Here is a 26,853-nt window from a genome sequence, read left to right as displayed (position 1 = left end):
TGACTCCAACAGATTTTGCATTCTTTTTATTCTTTTGCTAGACCACATCTCCTCATAATATAATGTATGGACTGTCACAAATACCTTTCTGACTTAGTCTCCCATCCAAGTCTCATCACACTGAGCTGCCATGTCTTTCAAGCCATTCATCGAGCTGCTAGAAGATGAATTTTTTTACCTTGCAAAAAAAGATGATCTTAAATCCTAAAATGTTAAATCATTTGGTTTAAAACATTAACTTCACTTTTTATATTCTTTGCTTTTTATTATCCATCATTTCTGCTTATGAAATATATTATATATGAAACACGTTTTTTTTATATACAGCCCTGCCATAGCTCACAATCTTCTGTGGTTTTTGTACAAACTATTTTCTCTTTGAGTGCCCCCCACATCTCTTTTATCTGATTATGATTCCACTGAAAAATGATTCCACTTCCTAGGCAACTTATTCTCCCAATTTTATTAAAGGCACATAACTGTTAATTCTTAACCATTAAAGACTCTCTCTTTTTTTTTTTTTTTCTGACCTGTAAGAAAACAGGAGAAGGCAATGGCAACCCACTCCGGTACTCTTGCCTGAAAAGTCCCATGGACGGAGGAGCCTGGTAGGCTGCAGTCCATGGGGTCGCAAAGTCAGACACGACTGAGCGACTTCACTTTCACTTTTCATTTTCATGCATTGAAGAAGGAAATGACAACCCACTCCAGTGTCCTTGACTGGAGAATCCCAGGAACAGCGGAGCCTGGTGGGCTGCCATTTATGAGATCACACAGAGTCGGACACACCTGAAGCAACTTAGCAGCAGCAGCAGCAGTAAAAAAAAAAATTTAATAACTAAGGAAGCCTTACTATAGAAGAATATTAGGACTCATGAAGTTAGTGTCAACGAAAAAAACTAATCTAAGAAATATAAAGGGCTACAACATAGTAAAGAGCAAAGCCATTGCTTTGCTGACAAAGATCCGTATGGTCAAAGCTATAGTTTTTCCAGTAGTCACGTATGTATGTGAGAGTTGGACTATAAAGAAGACTGAGAGTCAAATTGATGCTTTGAAACTGTGGTATTGAAGACTCCTGAGAGTCTCTTGGACTACAAGGAGATCAAACCAGTCCATCCTAAGGAAATCAATCCTGAATATTCATTGGAAGGACTGATGCTGAAGCTGAAGTTCCAATACTTTGGCCGCCTGATGTGAAGAACTGACCCATTGGAAAATACCCTGATGCTGGGAAAGATTGAAGGCAGGAGGAGAAGGGGATGACAGAGGGCCAGATGAGTGGATGGCATCACTTACTCAATGGACATGAGTTTGAGCAAGCTCCAGGAGACAGTAAAGGACAGGGAAGCCTGAAGTGCTGAAGTCCATGTGGTTACAAAGAGTCAGACATGGATGAGAGACTGAACAACAACAAGAAATAGAAAATGTAATTTGAGCCAAATTGAAGATTATAACTCAGGAATAGCATCTTAAAAAGCTATCAGAATTTTTCCTCCTATTAGAACTCAAAGCTGCTGCTCTTAAGTCACTTCAGTAGTGTCCAATTCTGTGTGATCCCATGGACAGCCCACCAGGCTCCCCCATCCCTGGGATTCTTCAGGCAAGAACACTGGAGTGGGTTGCTCTTTCCTTCTCCAATGCATGAAAGTGAAAAGTGAAAGTGAAGTCCCTCAGTTGTGTCTTGACTCTTAGCCAACCCATGGACTGCAGCCTACCAGGCTCCTCCATCCATGGGATTTTCCAGGCAAGAGTACTGGAGTGGAGTGCCATTGCCTTCTCCGAGAACTCAAAGCACAGTTATATACATTTTTTGAGACAGACAACTGTACCTCAAAAGATGTATTTTTGACAGTTTACATGATCCAGATCTATAAGTACAAAGTCGTGGGTTATTCTGAGCCCTTAGAGTTGGACACGACTAAGCAGCTTTCATCAGCAGGCAAGAAAAACCCTGAAGACTTTGGAAAATGATAAGACAAAGCCACTCATAGGAGGCCCTGGAAGCATACAGTGTTATGGGTGAAGTAATCACTGAAGGGCAGAGACTAAGAGATGATTCTGCTCTTATGAAAAACAGCTGTATAAAATAAAAAAGTTTACCTGGATAGAAATTGTAGTTTTGGTGGCTATAAGATGCCTGAGGCTTTAAGTAAAGGAAACATTAAATTTCATAGAGAGTTGTATGTTACTGCAAATAGTTAAGAAAAGCTAAATATTCAGGCTTAATGTTTATTGATAATGAAAGGGAGGCATAGGAGGTATAAGTTGGTACTTGAAATTGAATACAAGTGATTTGCACACAACAGGCATAGTGAGAAAGATCTAAAAGGGAGATCTTCAAGCTAAAGATAAAGGGTAACTTGAAGGATGATGGAGAGGTCAAGAACATAAGATTTTCCTTCAAGCTATCCTTCAAACTAAGGATAAAGGGTAACACCCATTATGTAAAAAGAAATTATACAAATGAATTTATGTACAAAACAGAAACAAACTCATAGACTTTGAGAATGAGATTAGGGTTGCTGGGGAAAAGGAAGAGGGAAGGGAGTTAGGGAGTTTGGGAACAATGTGTACAGACTATTATTTTATAATTGATAACCAAGAAGGACCTACTGTATAGCACATGGAACCCTGTTCAATGTTTTGTGGATGGAATTCTGTTCAATGTTATGTGGCAGCCTGGATGGGAGGGGAGTTTGGGGGAGAACGGATACATGTATATGTATAGCTGAGTCCCTTCACTGTTCACCTGAGACTATCACAACATTGTTTGTTAATTGGCTATATCCCAATACAAAATAAAAACTTTTTTAAAAATAAAAAATAAAATAAAGTAATGGATTTGTCTTATCAGAGTTTAAGAAACAGAAGGTAAAGATGTAGAGCTTGTCTTTGGGAAAATACTGAAAATTTGAAAAATTAGATTTAAAGCAGTCTAAGAGTCTATTGCAGAGGGATCCAATCATGAAGAGACTAACCTAGGAAAATAAAAAGTGAGTTTCAAAATGAAAAAATATTCTCATTAAACTTGTTTTCTGATTATAATCAAGCAGAATGATTTACCACTGATATAGATCCTTCATGTCTAACCTAGGTACAGTTTAGTTTTTGAAATTCTTTACTCTGAATTAAATGAATTGTTCCCTCAATTTGAATTGGCGGGTCATAAAGACAGCACTGAGGGTGATTAGCAAACACAAGCTAAAGGGAATTTATTTGTTCCAATAGTCAAGGACTAGAAAGAAGTTATCCAGTCCACTTAATTTTTCTCATTGAAAATGATAAAGGCATGCAGAAACATAGAATTTCATAATTGATCATTGAAAGACATCGGGAAAAGAGATGGAAAATTAGAGAGCAGCCATTGGAACCGATAAAATGGTATCCTCCTAATTGAACTAAAGTATGTTTTACTTAAATAATTTATCCTTATTTTTAATTTTTGAGACTTAACAGGGAATAGGAGATGAAACAGCAATATCCCTACTTGAGTCTACTGACCAAATCGCCATGCTCGGACCCAATGGCTCAGTCTTCATGCCCTCTGTATTAACACTCATCGGGATTCCTGGCCTGGAGTCAGTGCAATGCTGGATCGGGATTCCATTCTGTGTCATGTACCTTATGGCAGTAATTGGGAATACTCTAATTTTGGTGATAATCAAATATGAAAACAGCCTCCATAGTCCTCTGTACATTTTTCTCGCTATGTTGGGGGCCACAGACATTGCACTTAGACTTGTATTCTCCCCAAAATGTTAGGCATCTTCTGGTTTCATTTGATAGAGATTTCTTTTGAAGCCTGTCTTCTACAAATGTGGCTTCTTCACTCATTTCAGGGAATTGAATCAGGTGTCCTGCTGGCGATGGCCCTAGATCGCTATGTGGCCATCTGTAATCCCTTGAGACATGCCAGCATCTTCTCCCCAAAACTCTTGACTCACATTGGGGTTGGGGTGACACTCAGGGCTGCCATACTTGGAGCGCCATGCCTGGTACTAATCAAATACCGTCTCAAATTCTACCGAACCACAGTCGTCTCCCACTCTTACTGTGAGCATATGGCCATTGTGAAGCTGGCTATTGAAGATATACGGATCAACAAGATCTATGGTCTATTTGTTGCCTTCACTATCTTAGGATTTGACATAATCTTTATCACCTTGTCCTACATTCAGATCTTTATCACTGTCTTTCAACTGCCCCAGAAGGAGGCAAGATTCAAAGCCTTTAATACATGTATCGCTCATATTTGTGTCTTCCTGCAGTTCTACCTCCTTGGCTTCTTCTCTTTCTTCACACATAGATTTGGTTCTCACATACCACCATACGTTCATATCCTTTTATCTAACCTTTACCTGTTAGTTCCACCTTTTCTCAACCCAATCGTCTATGGAGTGAAGACCAAACAAATCCGTGACCATGTGCTAACAATATTTGTATGCTCCAAACATCTTAATCATTAGTGGATCTTTCTAAAGAAAATTTAGGTTAGTTCAAAGTAGCAACATCAATATGCTGAAAGCTAGGTCTTCTACACATTTCTACATCTGAAAAAATATTTTAAATCTCAGATACTCATAATGGAAGGAGACACTTAATGAATCATCCAATACTTAAGAACTTTGGTTTACTACTCTAAGAAACTCTTATATTGTGATTTCCAATTGTTTCCATTATTGTTTTTGCCCTGTCCCTTACAACCTAGAGCTTTCTCTTGAGTAACACTTAGACATGCACAGATAAGTAACTTGTAGAAAACAGCAGTTGATCCCAGATAACTTCTAAGGATCATGTCAAACATTCCTATCTTCAAACTGTTAATCCAACACTTAGCTGTAATTCTGGCCATGATTCATTTTCTGATATCTCCTTGTGAATCTATATGTTGAAAATTTTAATGACATATATTTTTGTCTATTTTTTGTCTGAAATACTGATATAAAAATAATGTAAAATCAATAATACCAATGACAACACAAAACCTATAGGATGTAAACTAAATTCTGTAAACATGGAATTAGTGGTATAAGAAAGAAAACACAAAAAAGATTTATAAAATTAAATTAGGTGTATTCACAGATAAAATGTTTTTAAGAAATAAAATTATCATAGGACTTAAATAGAGCACATCCTTCAAGAGGCATTTTAATATGTTAACCCAAATTTGAGTTTTACCCAAATTTGAAGGTTTAAGTTGTAGAATTATAAATAGAGACAAATAAATACCAGTGCTTAAAAATCATCTACCGCAAGTATGTAGAGGACAGTAACTTTGTCTTATTTACACTTGTATGAACAAGGATAATACCTGAGACTTCTTAAAACTTCAATAAAAATGGCATTGTATAATGAACGATTTAACATTTCTCTATTTTTTATCAATTGTATTCAAGATCAATTAATCTGAAGGCTTTAAGATAACATATAACATTATCTTATCAGCAACATTATCTATCAGCATTATAGAGAATTTAATCCAATATTATCAATGTAAACAATGATGATGCTCTGAATGATTTAATATATAATCTTAAAATATGAGCTAAAATCAAACCTGTCATGGGAGAAACTGACTTCCAAAAAAAGACTTCAGATCTTTCTTTGCTCTTTGCTATTCCTCTGCCCATGCACCTTCATGTTCTCCCAGGATGCTGCACTGGTAGAGATCATGTTTAAATTGTCTTTAATCAATCTTTAACACTGAGGACTCATAAGAGTTTTTAAGAGGAACCAAGTACACAGGGAAGGACATCTCATTTCTAATTTTGGACTGATTCACAGTTCAAGAAAGAAATAAACCAAGGAAACACTTTACTACAATAAAGCAAACAGAACACGCTATTAAAGATATGGAAATAGAAATTTTGGAATGACATCTTGTTGAATAATGCAGAAATAAATTTGACCCATAAAGTATTTGGCTTTAAAAAGCTCTGTAAATATAAATCATGAACCAAAATGTGAAAAAAATACAGTGAGAGAAGGAATACAAAACTTGTTAATGGATAATCAGATATATGTAAAAGATATATGACTAAATAAAAACTAAATCTAACTATATACTATCTACAAGACAGTCAATGGATTTAAGAATTATGAACACATAGAGGCTGAAAGTAAATGCACAGAAGAAATTTCATGACAATGGCAAACAAAAGGCAGGTATGGGGATGCTTTTATCAGACAAAATAAGCTTTTAGCTAAAATTGTCAGCATGAGTTCCCCGTAGGTCCAGTGGATAGGACTTAGCACTTTCACTGCCTTAGGCCAGGGATTTGGTCCTTGGTCAGGGAACTAAGCACTTCCCAGGTGGCTCAGTGGTAAAGAATCCCCAGCCAATGCAGGAGACACAGGAGATGTGGGTTTGATCCCTGGGTTGGGAAGATCCCCAGAGGAGGAAATGGCAACCCGGTTCCAATATTCTTGCTTGGAAAATTCCAAGGACAGAGGAGCTTATAATCTAAAGTCCATGGGGTTAGTCTCTGGGCTATATTCCATGGGGTAGCAAAGAGTCAGACAAGACTGAGCAACTAAGCATGCACACAGAGAATTAAGATCTTGTAAGCTGCAGAGCATGGCAAAAAAAAAAAAAAAAAAAGTCACTTAAAAGCAAAGACATCACGTAATATTAAAAGGGAGAATTCACTATGAAAATGCATTATAAATACTAGAGACCCCAAATATGTGAAGCAAGCATCAATATAACTAAAGGGAGATATACACAGCCACACAAAAATAGTAGGAGAGTTCAATATGCCACTTTCAATAGTGAATGGAACATAAAATTCATGTCAGAATTGCCTCATTAAAAGGAAGGGTCACATAGAAGGAATTCTATTTAAATAGAATTCATTAGCATAGAACATGTTTGCATTTAAATAGACTTTATACTTATTTGTCAATGAGAACAACAGAAAAGAAATTCAGCCTATGGTGCTCTGGGAGGGATGGGGTGAGGAGGGAGGAGGGAGGTGGCTTCAGATCAGTGGGACACATGTATATAGCCATGGCTGATTCATGTTGATGTATGACAAAAGCCACCATATCGTAAAGTAATTAGCCTCCAATTAAAATAAATAAATTAATAAAAAAAACCCTCTGCCTATTAAAATTATATCTCTGTATTTAGCCTATGTGTGGTGTGGAGGTGGAGAATGATAAGGAATTATCTGAAAGTTGTAGCAATGATTTCAGGGATATTGCATTTGGTCCTATCACTTCATGGGAAATAGATGGGGAGACAGTGTCAGACTTTATATTTTTGGGCTCCAAAATCACTGCAGATGATGACTGCAGCCATGAAATTAAAAGACGCTTACTCCTTGGAAGGAAAGTTATGACCAACCTAGATAGCATATTCAAAAACAGACACATTACTTTGCCAACAAAGGTCCATCTAGTCAAGGCTATGGTTTTTCCAGTAGTCATGTATGGATGTGAAAGTTGGACTGTGAAGAAACCTGAACGCTGAAGAATTGATGCTTTTGAACTATGGTGTTGGAGAAGACTCTTGAGAGTCCCTTGGACTGCAAGGAGATCCAACCAGTCCATTCTAAAGGAGATCAGCCCTGGGTGTTCTTTGGAAGGACTGATGGTAAAGCTGAAACTCCAATACTTTGGCCACCTCATGCGAAGAGTTGACTCTTTGGGAAAGACTCTGATGCTGGGAGGAATTGGGGGCAGGAAGAGAAGGGGACGACAGAGGATGAGATGGCTGGATGGCATCACCAACTCGATGGACATGAGTTTGGGTGAACTCCAGGAGTTGGTGATGGACAGGGAGGCCTGGCATGCTGCGATTCATGGGGTCTCAAAGAGTCAGACATGACTGAGTGACTGAACTGAACTGAGGTGCAAATAACCCAAGTAGGCATGATTAAAACCCCTGTGTCATTAGCTAGTGGGTAATAAATGCCTCATTTTGTGTTTATAACTCCTCCTTTTCACAATTCCATTAGAAAACATTAAAATCAGTAGCTAGCAGCTTTTTGTTTTAATTCAAGCTGAATAAATTCATGCTATACCCCAGAATAACACAGATTTTATTGTGAGTTTTACTGGAGAATAAATGCAAAAACATTATCTCAGACAGACCTACAAAAAATGAGGGATCTCTGTATTGCAGATAAAAAAGAGAAGCATAAAAGGTTATCTCAGAGATGGGCACCCATGGCAGATGGCCCAACACCACATAATTAAAGTTCCTGATGTTGACTATGTGCAGTTACAAAGGTACAGGTAAAAGGAAGAGGTATTTCAGGACACATTCTGCAAAGGATAAGACAAACTGAGGAGTTCCAAGCCATGGGTGATAGTGATATGAAAATGACAGTACTCTTCATGTATCTAGTTAGAGCAGAACCAGCTCCCAACAGTTGGTGAGTAAGTCTCTTTACTCCCAAATTTATCTTCATAGTTTTTCATTACCATTTTTTTCAATAATAATCACCCCATCCTATCATCCATGTATTCACTTACATACTTCCCACCTGCTAGTCCTCTCTCTGTACTTGTCAGATCATGCTCAAATCCTACATTAAAATTACCTCTTCATTCTTTTACTTGCATTTTAGTGCACGAACCACAACTGCTTCCTGCATTACTGCCCGATTTATTGACTATTCATTGTAGGATTAGCTTCTCATGAGATTACTGACATAAAGCAAATTTATTGGAGAGTCTATGAAAGAAAGAAATAAGTTAACTTTATTTTCTCAGAATTATAAACATTTCTACAATGTGTAGTTTTAAGGATTATTTGATTGAAATTTATGTCACATTTAACAAGTAATGCTTTTGATCAGAAAAAAAAATATTAATGCAATTCATGACCCAGGTTTTCAAAAAAATTAATTCTCTGTGAATTGATAAATGATCAAAAATTCCTCAATTTCTCTCTGCTCAATTAGTCCCAATGTCAATCCTCAGTCTTCTATTTCTATTCTATGTTTAACTCCTTTTAAGAAACATATCCTTGCATTTCTTCATTTTCTATTAATTCTTTATGTGTGGGTTCACAAGAATGACGCAAGTATTCCAGATTATCTATTTCATTAAGAACTGATAAGCCTAAATTCTTATCAGTTCTTGCCTGGAGAATCCCATGGACGGAGAAGCCTAGTAGGCTGCAGTCCATGGGGTTGCACAGAGTCGGACATGACTGAAGTGACTTACCAGCAAGCCTAAATTATCCAGATCTTATAGTATTGGTAACTTTGAACTGTTTAAACCCACAAAACAAGGCTCTATTCTAGTCAAGTTACATATTTACACATGTTCCTATATCCTTGAGTCTTTAAGAATAGTCTTCTTACTGCTATACATGACTCCTGATGCTGCTCTTGTTTCCTTGGAGATTGCTCCCTCTATGTATCTGTAATATACATTACAGTTATTAAAGAATTTGCAATCTAATGTAAGGGCAAAAACATTAAGGATTTAAACTTTTAGAATTATAGGCAAAAATATAGGTTTAATAGAAATGTAAGCTGTAGCAATGAACTTTAGCCCAAATTCACTAAATCTTTATGGATTTCAATAACCTTTTTTTTAAACACTTCCTTCACATTCTGAAGAATATTCTGTCTTACAGAGGGACAGATAGTATAGTTTGATAGATGGATATATCCATCTATCAAACTATACTATCTGTTATATATATAACTTTGGGTCACAAGTACTTCTATCTCTATTCTCTTTCATAGGAAACTTTTCACTCTCATATATTGGTCAGAGTCTGAGTATTTGCTGGTCCAAACCAACTCTTTCTGATTTAGAGACAACTGACAAAAAACAGTAGCAAAGCAATTAAGTAGAATGTGGAGAAATTCATCAAACTTTGATTAAAATAAAATTTTCAAGAAAAATTATTAAGTCTATTTTTTGGTCCAAAGGTATGAAATTAAAACCGTCAAGTCAGAAGTTTATTTTCTACCTTAGTTGTTTTGCTGGTTTTAAAATATTGTATAAAAGATTTTACTGTGGTACAAGAACTGTGGATTTCTACTTATGGGATATCTTTCTTAAAAAGAGTGATGTACATCTTTGGATCTTTCTTTAATACTTTAGATATGTAAATGAGATGGATGATATGATCTCAGATTTCTATAAAATCAGAAGGACTCAATATGTTGACTTTGGGTGAAAATAAAAGATAGAAAAGGAAGTAGTAGCTTTAACTGAAAAACATTTGTTTGCATCAGAAGACCCAAGGACACTATGTCCATTTCCAACATCACAGTCTTCATGTCTTCGGTGTTGACCCTAATAGGGATCCCAGGCCTAGAGTCTGTGCAGTGCTGGATTGGAACTTCATTCTGTGTCATGTATCTCATTCCTATGATTAGAAATTTCCTGCTGTTTATCATTATCAAATCAGAACACAGTTTCCATGAGGCCATTAACATTTTCCTAGGCATGCTAGGAGTCACAGATATTGCCCTTCGTACCAGCATTGTGCCCAAGATGCTTGGAATCTTCTGGTTTCATGTAACAGGTTTATTTTGATTCCTGATTGCCTCAAAAGTGGCTTATTCACACATTACAGTGCATAGAGGTGGGCATCCTGCTTGCCATGGTCCTGGACCACTAAGTCGCCATCCACTGAGACATATTGCCATCTTCACCCACCCTTTAGTTACCCCAAATCAAGGCAGTGGTACCACTCAGGGCTACCATTCTTGAGTCTGCATGTGTGCTAAGTTGCTTCAGTTGTGTCCATCTCTGAGACCCTATGGACTGTAGCCTGCTAGGCTCCTCTGTCCATGGGATTCTCCAGGCAAGAGTACTGATATGGGTTGCCATTTCCTCCTCCAGGGGATCTTCCCAACCAAGGGATTGAACCTGCTTCTCTTACATCTCCTACATTGGCAGGCAGGATCTTTACCACTAGCGGCACCTGAAAAGACTCTGGTGCCTAATACTGATAAAGTTCTAGTTATAATTTTATCATACAAGTGTTATCTCCCACCCCTAATGTGAGCATATGGCCATTGTGAAACTGCTTGCAGGAAATGTCTGGGTCAACAGAATCTATGGTTTGTTTTTGGCTTTCACTGTTGCAAGAGAGTTCCAGAAAAACATCTATTTCTGCTTTATTGACTATGCCAAAGCCTTTGTGTGGATCACAATAAACTGTGGAAAATTCTGAAAGAGATGGGAATACCAGACCACCTGACCTGCCTCTTGAAAAACCTGTATGCAGGTCAGGAAGCAACAATTAGAACTGGACATGGAACAACAGACTGGTTCCAAATAGGAAAAGGAGTACGCCAAGGCTGGATATTGTCACCCTGCTTATTTAACTTATATGCATAGTACGTCATGAGAAATGCTGGGCTGGAGGAAGCACAAGCTGGAATCAAGATTGCTCGGAGAAATATCAAAAAACCTCAGATATGCAGATGACATATGCACCCTTATGACAGAAAGTGTAGAAGAACTAAAGAGTCTCTTGATAAAAGTGAAAGAGGAGAGTGAAAAAAGTTGGCTTAAAGCTCAACATTCAGAAAACTAAAATCATGGCATCTGGTCCCAACACTTTATGGCAAATAGATGGGGAAACAGTGGAAACAGTGTCAAACTTTATTTTTCTGGGCTCCAAAATTACTGTAGATGGTGATTGCAGCCATGAAATTAAAAGACACTTACTCCTTGGAAGGAAACTTATAACCAACCTAGATAGCATATTCCAAAGCAGAGACATTACTTTACCAACAAAGGTCCATCTAGTCAAGGCTATGGTTTTTCCAGTGGCCATATATGGATGTGAGAGTTGGACTCTAAAGAAAGCTGAGCACTGAAGAATTGATGCTTTTGAACTGTGGTGTTGGAGAAGACGCTTGAGAGTCCCTTGGATGGCAATGAGATCCAACCAGTCCATCCTAAAGGAAATCAGTCCTGAGCGTTCATTGGAAGGACTGATGTTGAAGCTGAAACTCCAATATGTGGCCACCTGATGTGAAGAGCTGACTCATTTGAAAAGACCCTGATGTGGGTAAAGATTGAAGGCAGGAGGAGAAGGGGACAACAGAGGATGAGATGGTTGGATGGCATCACCAATTCACTGGACATGAGTTTGGGTAAACTCCGGGAGCTGGTGATGGACAGGGAAGCCTGGCATGCTGCAGTTCATGGGGTCGCAGAGTCGGACATGACTGAGCGAATGAACTGAACTTCACTGTGCAGGGTTTGGCCTTACATTCATTATATTGTCCTGTGTATATTTATCACAACTTATTCTTTTGACCCAGAAGGAGGCAAGGTTGAAAGCATACAATACTTGCATCGCTCATATTGGTGTCTTCCTCCAACTCTACCTCCCTGCCTTCTTCTCCTTCTTTGACATAGGTTTGGTTCTTACATCTCACCTTACATCCACATTCTCATTTCTAGCATTTACTTGGTGTTCCCTCCATTTCTCAAGCTACTTGTCTATGGTGCAAAGACTAAGCACATTCTTATGCATATGGTAAAAATATTCTGTTCATAAAATTTACTATGAATAATGCAACCGAGCTTTTCTCTTTGTGCGTGGTAACAAAATTTCAAAACAAAATAAAACTACAAAAATCCATGTTATTGAAATTCTTTAGTTTTGTATTTAATTTTTATTGTTCTTAATTTGCCATCATAAGTCAGTTTTCATAATCTGGCATGACAGCTATGTGACATAGATTCGTGTACTGTACCTGGGTAAAGAAATTAAAAAACATAAAAGAGTAAATAATGAACATATGTCCTTTCCTTTTCTTGCAGAAATGGTGATGTAATGACCAATTCAGGAAGAAGCTTCTTGGTGAAAATAATGTTATAAACCTCAGTTGGGTTGTTACACATTTATGACTCCTTTGCAAAAAACAACGTAAGCTGTACAAAGTTTAATTTCTGTACTTATATTAGACTTTAATATAAAGTTTAAAATATAAAGTAAGTGAATCCTCAAAAATGAAACAAAACAAAGGACAAAGGCAAAAAGCCTGAGGAATTGCTATAGGTTGAAGAAGTCTAAGGAGACATGAATATAAAATGCATAATATAATCCTGAATTGAATTTTGGGCAAGAAAAATATACATATAGGTCTTTGAACTATTTTTAACCTTGGATATGGACTAATATTTAGGTTATAATATCACTTCAGTGCTAAATGTCCTGATACTGTCTATAATACTACAGTTAGGCAGTAGACTATCATTTTCCTAGGGAAGCACATTTAAATATTTAGGAGCAAAGGAACACTATGTCTCAAATTTACTCATCAGTCCAGTTCAGTTCAGTCACTCAGTCGTGTCCGACTCTTTGCGACCCCATGAATTGCAGCACACCAGGCCTCCCTGTCCATCAACAACTCCCGGAGTTCACTCAAACTCATGTCCTTCGAGTCGGTGATGCCACCCAGCCATCTCATCCTCTGTTGTCCCCTTCTCCTCTTGCCCTAAATCTTTCCCAGCATCAGGGTCTTTTCCAATGTGTCAACTCTTCGCATAAGGTGGCCAAAGTACTGGAGTTTCAGCTTTAGCATCATTCCTTCAAAGAACACCCAGGACTGATCTCCTTTAGAATGGACTGGTTGGACCTCCTTGCAGTCCAAGGGACTCTCAAGAGTCTTCTCCAACACCACAGCTCAAAGGCATCAATTCTTTGGTGCTCAGCTTTCTTCACAGTCCAACTCTCACATCCATACATGACCACTGGAAAAACCGTGGCCTTGACTAGATGGACCTTTGTTGGCAAAGTAATGTCTCTGCTTTTCAATATGCTATCTAGGTTGGTCATAACTTTCCTTCCTCATAAACACTTCATAAAAATTATCTAACTATCATATATCTATCCATATATCTATTGAATTGTTCAGTGGTAAAGCAAAATTGAGAAAAATGTAAAAAAAAAAACACAAATCTGGGTAAATTGTATAAGGAAGCTTCTTACAATACTCTTGACAAATTCTGTACATCAATGTAAGATGTGTTTGTATCAAGCACTGTTCTTTAAATATCTCAATTTAGCAATGGCTGCCTTTATTCACTCAGTCAACCAATCCAGAAACATCATTTACCTTTGATGTTGGCATTGTACCAACAATGTCCCAACATTGTAGCAACAATTGTACCAAAGGTGTACCTTTAACATTGTACACCTAACCAATCATCTGACCTTAGTATATATCTCTAAAGTATCCTCAAATAATTTATCTTCTCTCCATTAGTCACTATCTATTCTTTTTTTTAGTCTTACATATGATCTTATGAAAAATAAAATACTAGGTTTTTCATCTTTCATTTGCTGGAAGTTTTCATTCAAACAACGTTATATTTTCAGCAAAAAGTACTTGATGCATCTGTATCTTATTCCTGATATTTTGCATGCAAACATGTATTTTTTGCCTAGCTGATTTCTATCCTACATTTAGAATTTAGTTAAATATTTCCTCTAAGAAACTTAGCCATTTTCCTTATTTTTTTTCTCTACGTCTCCTAATAGCGCTCATAGCATGCATCACAGCACCTCTTCATTTTTTCTGTGTGTAACTTCTTTTTTCATATAGGTCACATGTGTAATCTATTTGTATACTCCTGACTTACACATACATATTACATTTTAAATATGAATAAATGTATATTGCATGAAAGATTTAGAAAATAAATGCACAAAAAATTCTACCAAGCTTTTCATAATGAATATTTATTCTCACAATCAGGTCAGATCCGACCAGTCGCTCAGTTGTGTCCGACTCTTTGTGACCCCATGAATCGCAGCATGCCAGGCCTCCCTGTCCATCACCAACTCCCAGAGTTCACCCAGACTCACGTCCATCGAGTCAGTGATGCCATCCAGCCATCTCATCCTCTGTCGTCCCCTTTTCCTCTTGCCCCCAATCCCTCCCAGCATCAGAGTCTTTTCCAATGAGTCAACTCTTCACATGAGGTGGCCAAAGTACTGGAGTTTCAGCTTTAGCATCAGTCCTTCCAAAGAAATCCCAGGGCTGATCTCCTTCAGAATGGACTGGTTGGATTTCCTTGCAGTCCAAGGGATTCTCAAGAGTCTTCTTCAACACCACAGTTCAAAAGCATCAATTCTTCGGTGCTCAGCCTTCTTCATAGTGCAACTCTCACATCCATACATGACCACAGGAAAAACCATAGCCTTGACTAAATGGACCTTTGTTGGCAAAGTAATGTCTCTGCTTTTGAATATGCTGTCTAGGATTGGTCATAACTTTCCTTCCAAGGAGTAAGCGTCTTTTAATTTCATGGCTGCAGTCACTATCTGCAGTGGTTCTGGAGCCCAGAAAAATAAAGTCTGACACTGTTTCCACTGTTTCCCCATCTATATTTCTATTCTCACAATAGAATAATTTAAATGGTTTCCTAATGAAGACATATGGAGGAAGAGTTGTTCCAAACTGAAATAACTTAATCATTTAATGTTTTACTATTTGTGGAATGATAATTTTTTTCTACTATTAAATTAGTTTCAATTAATTTCCTTTACTTTTTAGAGAGTTTAAGGTTTACAGAAAATTGAATAAAAAGCCAGAATTCCCATATTAACTTTCTCCGCAGAATGAATGTTTAATAATTACACCTGAGTTAAGCTGCATTGTCTGTCACAAAATCATGTCACCACATTTATTTGATATATCTTAAATTTAAAAACATATATCTAATATCTTTTTCCTTATGGTCTGTGTATACCATTCTAAGTAAGTTTTTTTTTTAATTTATTGAGATATAATTTTCATACCATATAGCACACTCTTTAGAGAGTATTAATCTCTGGCTTTTGACATAACCAAAAACCTGTGCAATTATCACTACTATCAAATTCCAGTACATTTAATAAAGATACTCCATCCCCCTTAGCAGCCACTCCCCATTCTCCAACCCCATTTCATGGCACACATTAATTGACTTTCTGTGTCTGTGATTTCTCATCTCTGGACATCTTATGTAAGTGAAATGAAACAATATTTGGCCTTTGAGTCTGGTTTCTTTGACTTAGAATAATGTTCTTAAGATTCATTTGAGTTGTAGCATAAATAGGAATTTCATTTACTTTTATACTTGAATATTGCATGAGGTACCTGAGTCTACTCTTGCACCAGGAAGCAGATCTCTGGCCGTCTTATCCATAGTCCCCTTCTCTCTCTGCTTGGTAAGGATGTCCATCTTTATTCAAAAAATTCCATAAAAAGTATAAGCATGTCTAGACCCTTTAGATTTATATTCCCCAGATTTCATTTAAATTTATTTCCTTTTATTTGATGATGTGCACTGGTTTTGTGTTTTATTTTTTTCTGGTACAAATCCTCAGCTATGGCTGATTTCAATCTGCTGATATGAATCACTGAGTGTCCAGAAGCAAAGATGTACAAACAGCCTCACCCTGGCTGAGCTGGGTTCCTTCATATAACTGCCCTTGATCCTATACCATTGCTTTCTCTGGGAGGATGATAAGTTTATGGCAGTTTAATATGAGGATGTGGTCAGAGAGTCTTAATTCAAAGGGAACAGGACTACTGAATGGGGTCTGACCCAATGACACAGGACAAAACCAGAGTGACTTCAAGTCAGGTCATCAGGTAATCCAGGGTTGTTAGCCTCTTTCTTGTATTCTTCAATGAATCAAAGTTTATTTCTTTCATAATATTAAAGCTTAAAATCCTATTGGGAGGCACAAAGTCTTCTTTCAACCTAGTAAATACATGTCATAAATAACAGTTTCAGGTTGGGAAGTTGATATCAATTTGTGAAAATATATACAGTCCTTTCATAATAATTCTGAATATGACTGGAACAACTGAGAGAGAGATAATTTGGATACTGGAAAGATTTCTGTAATCAGCTCTTGCATGGAAGAAGCCCAGAAATTGTAACTGAGGCTCTGAGGTGAATGTTCCAAAGTCAGCACCTATTAGGACCCTAAATAAGTCAGTGAGCTTAAATAAGAAATATAGAATTAGATTAAAAACATATTATTTTATTTCTCTGTCAGTATGTCTATGCTGACTAGTCTGAATATCTCAAGCTGTTTTTATTTTACCTTTATTGTCTCATTATTTTTGTAAATAAGTGTCACTGATTTGTTTTGTCTGGTCTTCAGCACTGTCTTCTCTTAGGAATTTTAAAAAAGAGGCTCATTTTGGTTCCCAGTCCTAAAATGGAACCAAAGTTTGAGAATTATTTTTAGATGCTAAACCAACTATTAGAGAAAAAATCTTGTATGTTCTGAATGATAGTGTGCTTTCTTTTCCATGCTTGTCCCCAGTGAAATTTAACACGCACTAGAGATTTGTGAAAACCAGTCCCCAGGTGCATCCTATAGTATAAAACATTCACTCTTCACATCTGAAACGTCAGAACATTTTCTCCTTTATGGCTTCTTTGTGTATTATCACAGATGATCCCTGGTAAGTCATTGTGGATAGAGATTCAGCACTGATTATGGGAAACTGGAGGGTTGGTTTCAAAAAGAATGTGTATGCCATGTGATCCAATATAATTCCAGGATGGAAAAAAAAAAAAGCTATACATTCTTATAATAGTTGAGTGTTCTGTCACTAGGGAAATGTGTCCCATGTTTTTCACAGCATTTTTGGATCAGTTAATGCTACACGTGGTGACAAGTTGTAAAGCAAGTTTGAAAAAAGAAAGATTTTTGGAGAATATCTGTGTTGATAGATGAATGGAAAGCCTGTTTGTTAAAAGGTCAGGAAATTACACACGCTCAGACTGGAAAAGATGCAGGAAAAAAGATACCCATCAAGTAATTCTGTAGAAATGCTCTTTCACATAAAGGACTCATTTAATATCTCAAGATATTTGTGAGAAAAAGATAAATGTGCATCAATTAATATCTGGCATTTATTGACAGATCAATGCACCTTATAATTCCTTCCAAATATTTAGATGGATTATATCATGTAATACAATCACATCATAATTTGTTTCTATCCATGATATTTCTCTATAATAAATAAACCGAGACAATGTAAAATTTCATAATGGAGTACAGGGCAGGCAAAGCTAAGTAGGACCATCCAGGATTTAAATTCCGTTGAGTGACTTCAGATCCTTGACAATTGACAGCCACGACCCATGGCTAATGTGTATCAATGGAGCATAAATTTGAGACTTTAAAATTTTTAAAAAGAGGCAATTTAAGGTTCATTTTATTTATTTTTATTTTTAATTTACATTTATTTTTTTTAATTAGAGGCTAATTACTTTACAATATTGTATTGGTTTTGCCATACATCAACATGAATCCACCACGGGTGTACATTGAAACATGTATAATATCATATAAGGTTCATTTTAAAGAATACCTATTTGTCATCTGGAGCTTTCCTAAAACATGATAAGCTGTTTCAGAAAACAAAAAGAGTCCTCTGTATTCACTGGAGTACTTGAGGCAGAGATCAGTGGATGAATGAGATCAGTGGAGACTTTCAAGAGGAAATATTCCTGAGATTGTAGAGAGTATGGGATTAGAGTCCTGGATTCCTTAAATCTTTCAGATCCTGGGATTTGGGCTGATTTAAAATTAGAGTTGTAAGGTTACCTGGGTCCAGCCCCGGTTGGATCCAGGGATTCCCTCAGGAGGACGGCATAGGTGACTGAGAGAAATGGAGAAAGAGATAAGGAAAGAATTTTGCAGTTAAGAAAATAAGGGAGAGAAAAGAGGCTGATATTCCTTGGTTTATGCAGAAAGCCAATAAAGCCCCAGCACGGGACTTGCTCTGTTCACGTAGGCCGCAGGCACCCTCTCAAATCGCTGAAGGTGCCCCACCTTAGGCACCTTCTCAAGTGGGTCTTAGAAGCCCAGGCAGGAAAGTGAACTCAGAGGGCCCCTGCACTCCAGGGAATCAGCCTGAAAAGGAAAAGGAAAGAGAAAGAACGACATGGGGAGACCAAGCTTGATGAGCATGGCCCACACTTTATTTTCCAAAGTAGTTTTTATACCTTAAGTTGTGCGTAGAGGATAATGGAGGGCGGGGCAGGTAGAGTCATGCAAGGTCAACAGTCCTTGATCCTTATTGAAGCCAGGCTTTCTTTCTGCAAATTTATCATATGCAAAAGCTTTAGGTGATTTACATCATCTTCTGGCCAGGAGGTCTGTTAACATTTTATGACCCTTTCTTCAGAAAACTTATTTTTCTCTAAAGGTGATTATTCTAAAGTCAGGCGCCACCATCCAAAAGCATTAGATAAAGTTACATTCCTATAGGGCAAAATTGTGGTGGGCTATAACAAGAAAAGAATTAACTCAAGGGTCCAAGGTTACAAACATTAAAGCTACTACTTACATTTCTATATACCAACTATATTAATGAATACACTTCCAGGGACATAGCAGGCAAGGGATATGGAAACTTGGCAGCAAGCATTAGCTCAACAAAGAAATCCTCTACTAGTTCTATTCTAACAATTCTAACTCTCTGAGAAGCTCTGCATTGTTAGAATATCTTAAGCTTCCCATGCCTCTCGTGTTGGGAGGCTGTGAACAACCACATGCGTAGCTGCAGGAGTCTGAACAAACCTGTCAGGCAAGCTAGAAAATCATCAGAGGGCTTTGAATTGAAACACTCCTAATTATGCCCAGGAGACTTATTAACTAGAGCTCTAAGTTAATTTTCTTCAGAGAAAGGTGGTCGGGGGTAGCCCCCCATTAATGTCAGAGGAGTTGGTGAAAGTTGTGAAATAGTAAAACAGACAGATTTTAGTTTTGGGGTAGATGCTCGGGCAGGTCCAGGGGGGCCCCTTGAGCCCTGACTAGCCTTTGCATATCAGGCCTCTTCACATGACCTTTGTCATGGGTGGGAACTCCTGTGCTGGCTCCCAGCAGTAAGGAATACTAATAATTCAGATTTTATGCTGTAAGATGACCAAGGTGTATTTACCCAGGCTTATGAATTTCAAGAGTTTAAGATATCTTTATTCCCTTTCTAAACACACAGAGTGTCTTTCAGCTTGTCTTTTGTCACTCATTGCTGTAAATCTCAAACCACACACTTTTAACCTCATCTCCTCTAATTTCTGCTACATAAGAATGAGTGTCACATATTTTCCATTCTTATTATTCTTTTGCTGTACCACATTACTTTACGATATACTTATGCACTGTCACAAGTGTGTTTGTGACTAGATCCCTTTACACTTAGCTGCCACATTTTTCAAGCCATTAATTAACTTCCCAGCAGATGATATTTTTTTACTTTCCACAGAAACCTATTCTTCAACCCCAAAGTGAAAAATCAAATGGTTTAAAATACTAACTTCACATGTAATATTCAATCCTTTATATTAACCATCATTTCTGCTTATGAACTGATTTATATGTGATAAATGTTTATTGATATTGTATATCAATAAACAGCCTCACCATATCTCACAGGCTTCTGTGATTTTTGTACAAACCATCTTGGAGTGCCCTTCTCCATCTCTTTTATCTGGTTAATTTCTATTGAAAAATGATTCCCTTTTATTAGCAATTTATTCTGCATATTTGGATTAAGTCATAAACCTATCAATTCTTATACATTAAAAACTGTTTTTTTTTTTCCCTGCTGTATAAAACTATACAACAATGCTTAGCGACTGAGGTGATGTGCTATTCCTTTCACATCCAGGAGATATTTGGTGATACCTGAATATATTTTTCACTGCCAAAACAAGAAAGAACTACTGACATCCAATGTTTAGGAAAGAGAAATGTTGCTAAACCTTCTACAAAGCAGAAAATTACCCCAAAACAAAAAATTGATCTGAACTATATGTCAACTGCACCAAGGTTAGCAAACCTGGGGCTTCCCTGGTGGATCAGACAGTAAAGGCTCTGCCTGTGATGCAGGAGACCCAGGTTCAATCCTTGGGTCTGGAAGATCCCTTGGAAAAGGAAATGGCAACCCACTCCATTACTCTTGCCTGGAAAATCCCATGACAGAGGAACCTGGTAGGCTATAGTCCATGTGGTCACAAAGAGTCAGACATGACTGAGTGATTTCACCTTTTTTCTTTTCTTTAGGAAGCCCTGCCCTAGAAGAGTATCATCAGGACTCATAAAGTTGTGTCAATGAAAAAAGTAATCTAAGAAGTGGAAAATTTTATTTGTGCCCAATTGAACATTGAGCTTCCCTGGTGGCTCAGATGGAGAAAATTCTGCCTGCCATGTAGAAGACCCAGGTTTGATCCCTGAGTTGGGAAGATCCCTAGGGAAGGGAATGGTTACCCACTTCAGTATTCTTGCCTGGAGAATTACTTGGATAGAGGCCCCTGACAAGCTATCGTCCATAGGGTAACAAAGAGCCTTTCTTCACTCTCCACTGCTAAAAGTCTTCCTTGGTGACTCAGATGGTAAAAAAGTCCCCTAGGAGACCAAGGTTGAAAGAAAGTAAGGGAAAAACACTAGGCCATTCAGGTATGACCCAAATCAAATCCCTTATGATTATACAGTGAAAATGACAAATAGATTCAAGGGATTAGATCTCATAGACAGAGTCCCTGAAGAACAATGGACAGAGGTTCACAACATTGGACAGGAGGCATCGACCAAAACCATCCCAAGAAAAATAAATGCAAGAAGCCAAAATGGTTGTCTGAAGAGGCCTTACAAATAGCTGAGAAAAGAAGAGAAATGAAAGGCAAAGGACAAAAAGAAAGATATAACCAACTGAATGCAGAGTTCCAAAAAATAGCAAGGACAGATAAGAAAGCTTTCTTAAGTAAACAATGAAAAGGAGGAGGAAAACAATAGAATGGGAAAGAGTAAAGATATCAAGAGAATTAGAGATACTAAGTGAACACTTCATGCAAAGATGGGCACAATGAAGGATAGAAATGGCAAGGACCTAACAGAAGCAGAAGAGATTAAGAAGACATGGCAAGAATACACTGAAAAACAATATAAAAAAAGGTCTTAATGACCCAAATAACCAAAATGGTGATGTTATTCACCTAGAGCAAGAATCCTGCAGTGTGAAGTCGAGTGGGCCTTAGGAAGCATTACTACAAACAAAGCTAGTAGAGATGATGAAATTCCAGCTGAGCTATTTAAAATCCTAAAAGATGATGTTATTAAAGTGCTGCACTCAATATGCTCCCTATTTTGGAAAACTTGACAACATTTTTGTTTGTTGAGTTGTCCACAACAGCCACAAGACTGGAAGGGGTCAGTTTTCATTCCAATCCCAAAGAAAGGAAATGCCAAAGAATGTTCAAATTATTGAACAGCTGTGCTCATTTCACATACTAGCGAGGTAATGCTCAAAAATCCTTCAGCTAGGCTTGAACAGTACGTTAAGTGAAAACTTCCTTATGTACCAGCTGGATTTAGAAAAGGCAGAGGAACCAGAGATCAAATTGCCAACATCTGTTGGATCATAGGAAAAAGCAAGAGAATTCCAGAAAAACATCCACTCTGCTTCATTGATTCCACTAAAGCCTTTGACTGTGTGGATCACAACAAACTGGAAAATTCTTCAGAGATGAGAATACCAGACCACCTTACCTGCCTCCTGAGAAATCTGTGCACTGGTCAAGAAGCAACATTTAGAGCCAGATATGGAGCAATGGACTGGTTCAAAATTGGAAAATGAGTACATCGACTCTGTGTATTGTCACCTTGTTTCTTTAACTTATATGCAGTGTACATCATGTGAAATATTGAGCTGTATGAAGCACAAGCTAGAATCAAGATTGCTGGGAGAAATATCAATAACCTCAGATATGCAGATGACACCATCTTAATGGCAGAAAGTGAAGAGGGCCTAAAGAGCCTCTTGATGAAGGTGAAAGAAGAGAGTGAAAAAAATTGGCCTAAAACTCAACATTCAAAAAACGATGATGACATCTGGTCCCATCACTGCATGGCAAATAGATGGGGAAACAATGGAAGCAGTGACAGATCTTATTTTCTTGGGTTCCAAGATCATTGCTGATGGTGACTGCACCCATGAAATTGAATGACAACTGTCTGGAAGTTGTCATTGGAAGAAAGCTTATGACAAACCTAGACATCTTATTAAAAAGCAGAGACATCACTTTGCTAACAAATGTCCATCTAATCAAAGATATGGTTTTTACAGTAGTCTTGTATGGATGTGAGAGTTGGACCATTAAGAAGGCTGAGGGCCAAAGAATTGATACCTTTTAATTGTGATGTTGGAGAAGACACTTGAGAGTCCCTTGGACTGCAAGGAGATCGATCAAACCAGTCCATCCTAAAGGAAATCAACCCTGAATATTCAATGAAAAAAACTGATGCTGAAGCTGAAGTTTCAATACTTTGGCCACCTGATGGGAAGAGCTGACTTATTGGAAAAAACCTTGATGATGGGAAAGACGGAGGGCAGGAGGAGAAGAGGATGACAGAGGGTGACATGGCTGAATGGTATCACTGACTTGATGGACATGAGTTTGAACAAGTTCTGGGAGATAGTGAAGGACAGGCAAGCCTGGTGTGCTCCAGTTCATGGCATTGTAAAGAGTCAGGGATAACTTAGTGACTGAAAAACAAATTGAAGATTATAAACCAGGAACATCATCTCATAAAGCTCTGAGAACTGTACCCCTTATTAGAAGTCAAAGCATAGTTATATAAAATTTTTGAAACAGAGAGATGTACTTTAAGTGATGTATTATTGATAGTTTACAATATTCACATCTGCAAGTACCATTTGGTTGGTTGTTGTGACCCCTTACAAGATCATGAATCCCATTTTCATGCTCCCATTACACAGCAACCATTAAATATTCCAGATTATCTATTTCATGAAGAATCCATGACCCTCAGTTAGGCAATTCTCATATTAATGGCAGCTATGTGAAAGTCACTCAGTCATGTCAGACTCTTTACGAACACATGGACTACACAGTCTATGAAATTCTCAGGCCAGAATACTGGAGTGGGTAGCCTTTCCCTTCTCCAGGGACTCTTCCCAACCCAGGGATCAAATCCAGGTCTCCTACTTTGCAGGCGGATTTTTTACCAACTGAGCTACCAGGGAAGCCCAAGTATTCCAGATTATCTATTTCATAAAGAATACATGAGCCTCAATTAGACAATTCTCATATTAATGGCCATTATGGACATTTTAAACCCAAGAAACAGCCTGTATTTCAGTCAAGTTACACTTTTGCCGATGTTCTACGCCCCTGAGCCATTAAGAATGAGGCCTCTTGCCACTATACATTGCTGCTGGTGTTTCCCTTACGTCCTAGGGATTCCATCTCCTCATGGATGGAAGAGCCTGGTGGGCTACAGTCCACAGGGTCACAAAGAGTCAGACACGACTGAGCGACTTCACTCACTCACTAGGTGTCTTATACTACATATAAAAGACATTTTTTAATCTTTGATTTGAAATCTTTAATTTTTAAGCACATGATAAATTTTATGTAACTCAGCTTTTAGAAATATAGGCAAAAATAGTACAGTTTTATTAGAAATGTAAAATGTAACAAAGAACTTTTGCCCAAATTTGCTAAGTGCACATGGATTTGAATGACCTTTCCTTCAATTCTTCCTTCACATTCTCATAAAGGACTACCAAACTTACATAAAGACAGAGTGCATTGATTGGTAGATAAGCGTATTATGCTTTTGAATGACAAGAGTTTCTACCTCTATCATCTTTAATAGGGAATTTTTCATTCTAATATACTAATCAGAGATTGTGTATTTGCTGGTCCAAGCCAAACATGCCTGATTTAGAGACAATTAAGAAAAAGAGATGCTTCCCAAGTGGTCCTAGTGGTAAAGAACCCGCCTGCCAATGTGGGGGACTTAAGAGATGAAGGTTCTATCCCTGAGTCAGGAAGATCCCCTGGAGGAGGTTATGGCAAACCACTCCAGTATTCTTGCCTGGAGAATCCCGTGGACAGAGGATCCTGGTAGGTACAGTCCTTGCGGTCACATAGATTCGGACATGATGGAAGTGACTTAGCAAGCAGCCAATAGAGAAAAACAGACTAGTAAAGCTGTTAACTGAACTATGTAATGTGGAGAGATTCATTAAATTCTGATTAAAATGCAAATTTCACACAATATAAACAAGTCTATTTTCTTTGCCCACAGGTCTGGAATGAACTAATAGTCAATACAGCAGTTTATTTCCCAATTCAGTTATTTTTCAGCTTTTAAAGCATTGCCCAGCTCTGCACATAACATTTTATTGTGGTACAAGAACTATGATAATGTGACTGTGGATGTCTTTCCTAAAAACAGTGATATCTCTCTGTTGACCTATGTTTTACTCTTTACAAGTAAATGAGACTGATGATATTATCCAAGATTTCTGCATAAATCAGAAAGACTCAACATGATGATTTTGGGCAAAAACAGGAAGATGGAAAGAAAGAGGAATTGAATGGGAAACTTGGGTTTGCATCAGGAGACTCAAGGATTATGTCCATTTCCAACGTTACAATCTTCATGCCTTCTGTGTTGACCTTTATAGGGATCCCTGGCCTAGAATCTGTGCAGTGCTGGATTGGGATTCCATTTTGTGCCATGTATCTAATCGCTATGATTGGAAACACTTTGCTTTTGATTATCATCATATCAGAACACAGTCTCCATCAGCCCATGTACATTTTCCTAGGCATGCTAGGAGTCACAGATATTGCTCTCAGCACAAGCATTGTGCCCAAGATGCTTGGAATCTTCTGGTTTCATGTAACAGGGATATATTTTGATTCTTGCTTGCTTCAAATGTGGCTCATCCACACATTTCAGTGCACAGAATCAGGCATCCTCCTAGCCATGGCCCTGGACCGCTATGTAGCCATCTGTTATCCACTCAGACATGCTGCCATCTTCTCTCACCAGTTAGTCACTCAAATAGCAGCTATGGTAACACTCAGGGCTGCCATTCTTGTAACAGCATGCCTAATACTGATAAAGTTTCGATTACAGTTTTACCATACAACAGTCATCTCTCATTCCTACTGTGAACATATGGCTGTTGTGAAAATGGCTGCAGAAAATATCAGGGTCAACAAAATCTGTGGTTTGTTTGTGGCCTTCACTGTTGCTGGGCTTGACATTGTATTAATCACATTGTCCTACATACAGATATTCATCACAGTTTTTCGTTTGCCTCAGAAGGAGGCTAGGTTGAAAGCATTCAACACTTGTGTCGCTCACATCTGTGTCTTCCTCCAGTTCTACTCCCTTGGTTTCTTCTCCTTCTTTGCACATAGATTTGGTTCTCACATCCCTCCTTATATTCACATCCTCTTTTCTAGCACTTATCTGCTAGTCCCTCCATTTCTCAATCCACTTGTCTATGGTGCAAAGACCAAGCAGATCCGTGTCCATATGGTAAAAATATTTTGTTCAGAAAATTTACTGTGAGAAAAGCTTTTATGTTTACCTTTTTGTGAGTAGCAACACTATTTCACAACATGTTAAAACAACAAAAAGTCATTGTTATTGGAAATGCTCAAGTTTTCTATTTAATTTTTTTCAACTTGTCAGCATGTTAGCTGTTAGCTATTAGGGCATGAAAGCAGTCAATAGGATTGTGGATCCTAGCTGGATAATGAGAATGAGAAACATAAAGGAGGGAAATAGTGAATGTTTCTCTTTTAAATTTCTTTTTAATTTTTCTTTTTTAGTACATGCTCAAGTGTCCTCTTATAAATATCCAACTCTGCAAAGTTTCACAAATTATGGATCTCTCAATGAATTTAGATACACCCAATGCTTAATGTTCTGCAGTGTCCAGGTACTCAATAAATCTAGTTCTTGATTTTGTTTTTTGGTCATCTGGGTCTTCTTTTAAAAAAAAAATGTAGGAAGTGTATGTTACTCTTCTTATCAATAACAAAACAAAAGAGAAATTC

At 37.7% G+C, this 26,853-nt stretch overlaps 2 protein-coding genes and 1 pseudogene across 2 annotated transcripts; all 3 read left to right on the top strand.

Moving 5' to 3' along the window:
* The first annotated feature begins 3,513 nt into the window (after positions 1 to 3,513).
* Positions 3,514 to 4,469, top strand: LOC129628200 (olfactory receptor 52A5-like). The gene is given in 2 exon segments (XM_055547629.1): positions 3,514 to 3,736; positions 3,739 to 4,469. Coding segments are annotated over 2 exon segments (954 nt in total).
* Positions 4,470 to 10,224: 5,755 nt separating this feature from the next.
* Positions 10,225 to 12,496, top strand: LOC129628874 (olfactory receptor 52A1-like; annotated as a pseudogene).
* A 12,915-nt stretch (positions 12,497 to 25,411) lies between these two features.
* LOC129628199 (olfactory receptor 52A1-like) lies at positions 25,412 to 26,362 on the top strand. Its single transcript, XM_055547627.1, has one exon. It carries the CDS (start codon positions 25,412 to 25,414, stop codon positions 26,360 to 26,362), a length of 951 nt encoding a protein of 316 aa, XP_055403602.1.
* The last annotated feature ends 491 nt before the right edge of the window (positions 26,363 to 26,853 follow it).

The sequence above is a fragment of the Bubalus kerabau genome, chromosome 15 (genome assembly GCF_029407905.1).
Source record: "Bubalus kerabau isolate K-KA32 ecotype Philippines breed swamp buffalo chromosome 15, PCC_UOA_SB_1v2, whole genome shotgun sequence".
In the NCBI taxonomy this organism is placed as follows: Eukaryota; Metazoa; Chordata; class Mammalia; order Artiodactyla; family Bovidae; genus Bubalus; species Bubalus kerabau.
Note: the sequence above shows the minus strand (reverse complement) of the source record. Positions and strands in the feature narration are given on the sequence as shown.

Bases quoted from the DNA above. Each gene is read 5' to 3' on its own strand.
- LOC129628199 (XM_055547627.1), top strand. From the start codon at position 25,412: ATGTCCATTTCCAACGTTACAATCTTCATGCCTTCTGTGTTGACCTTT.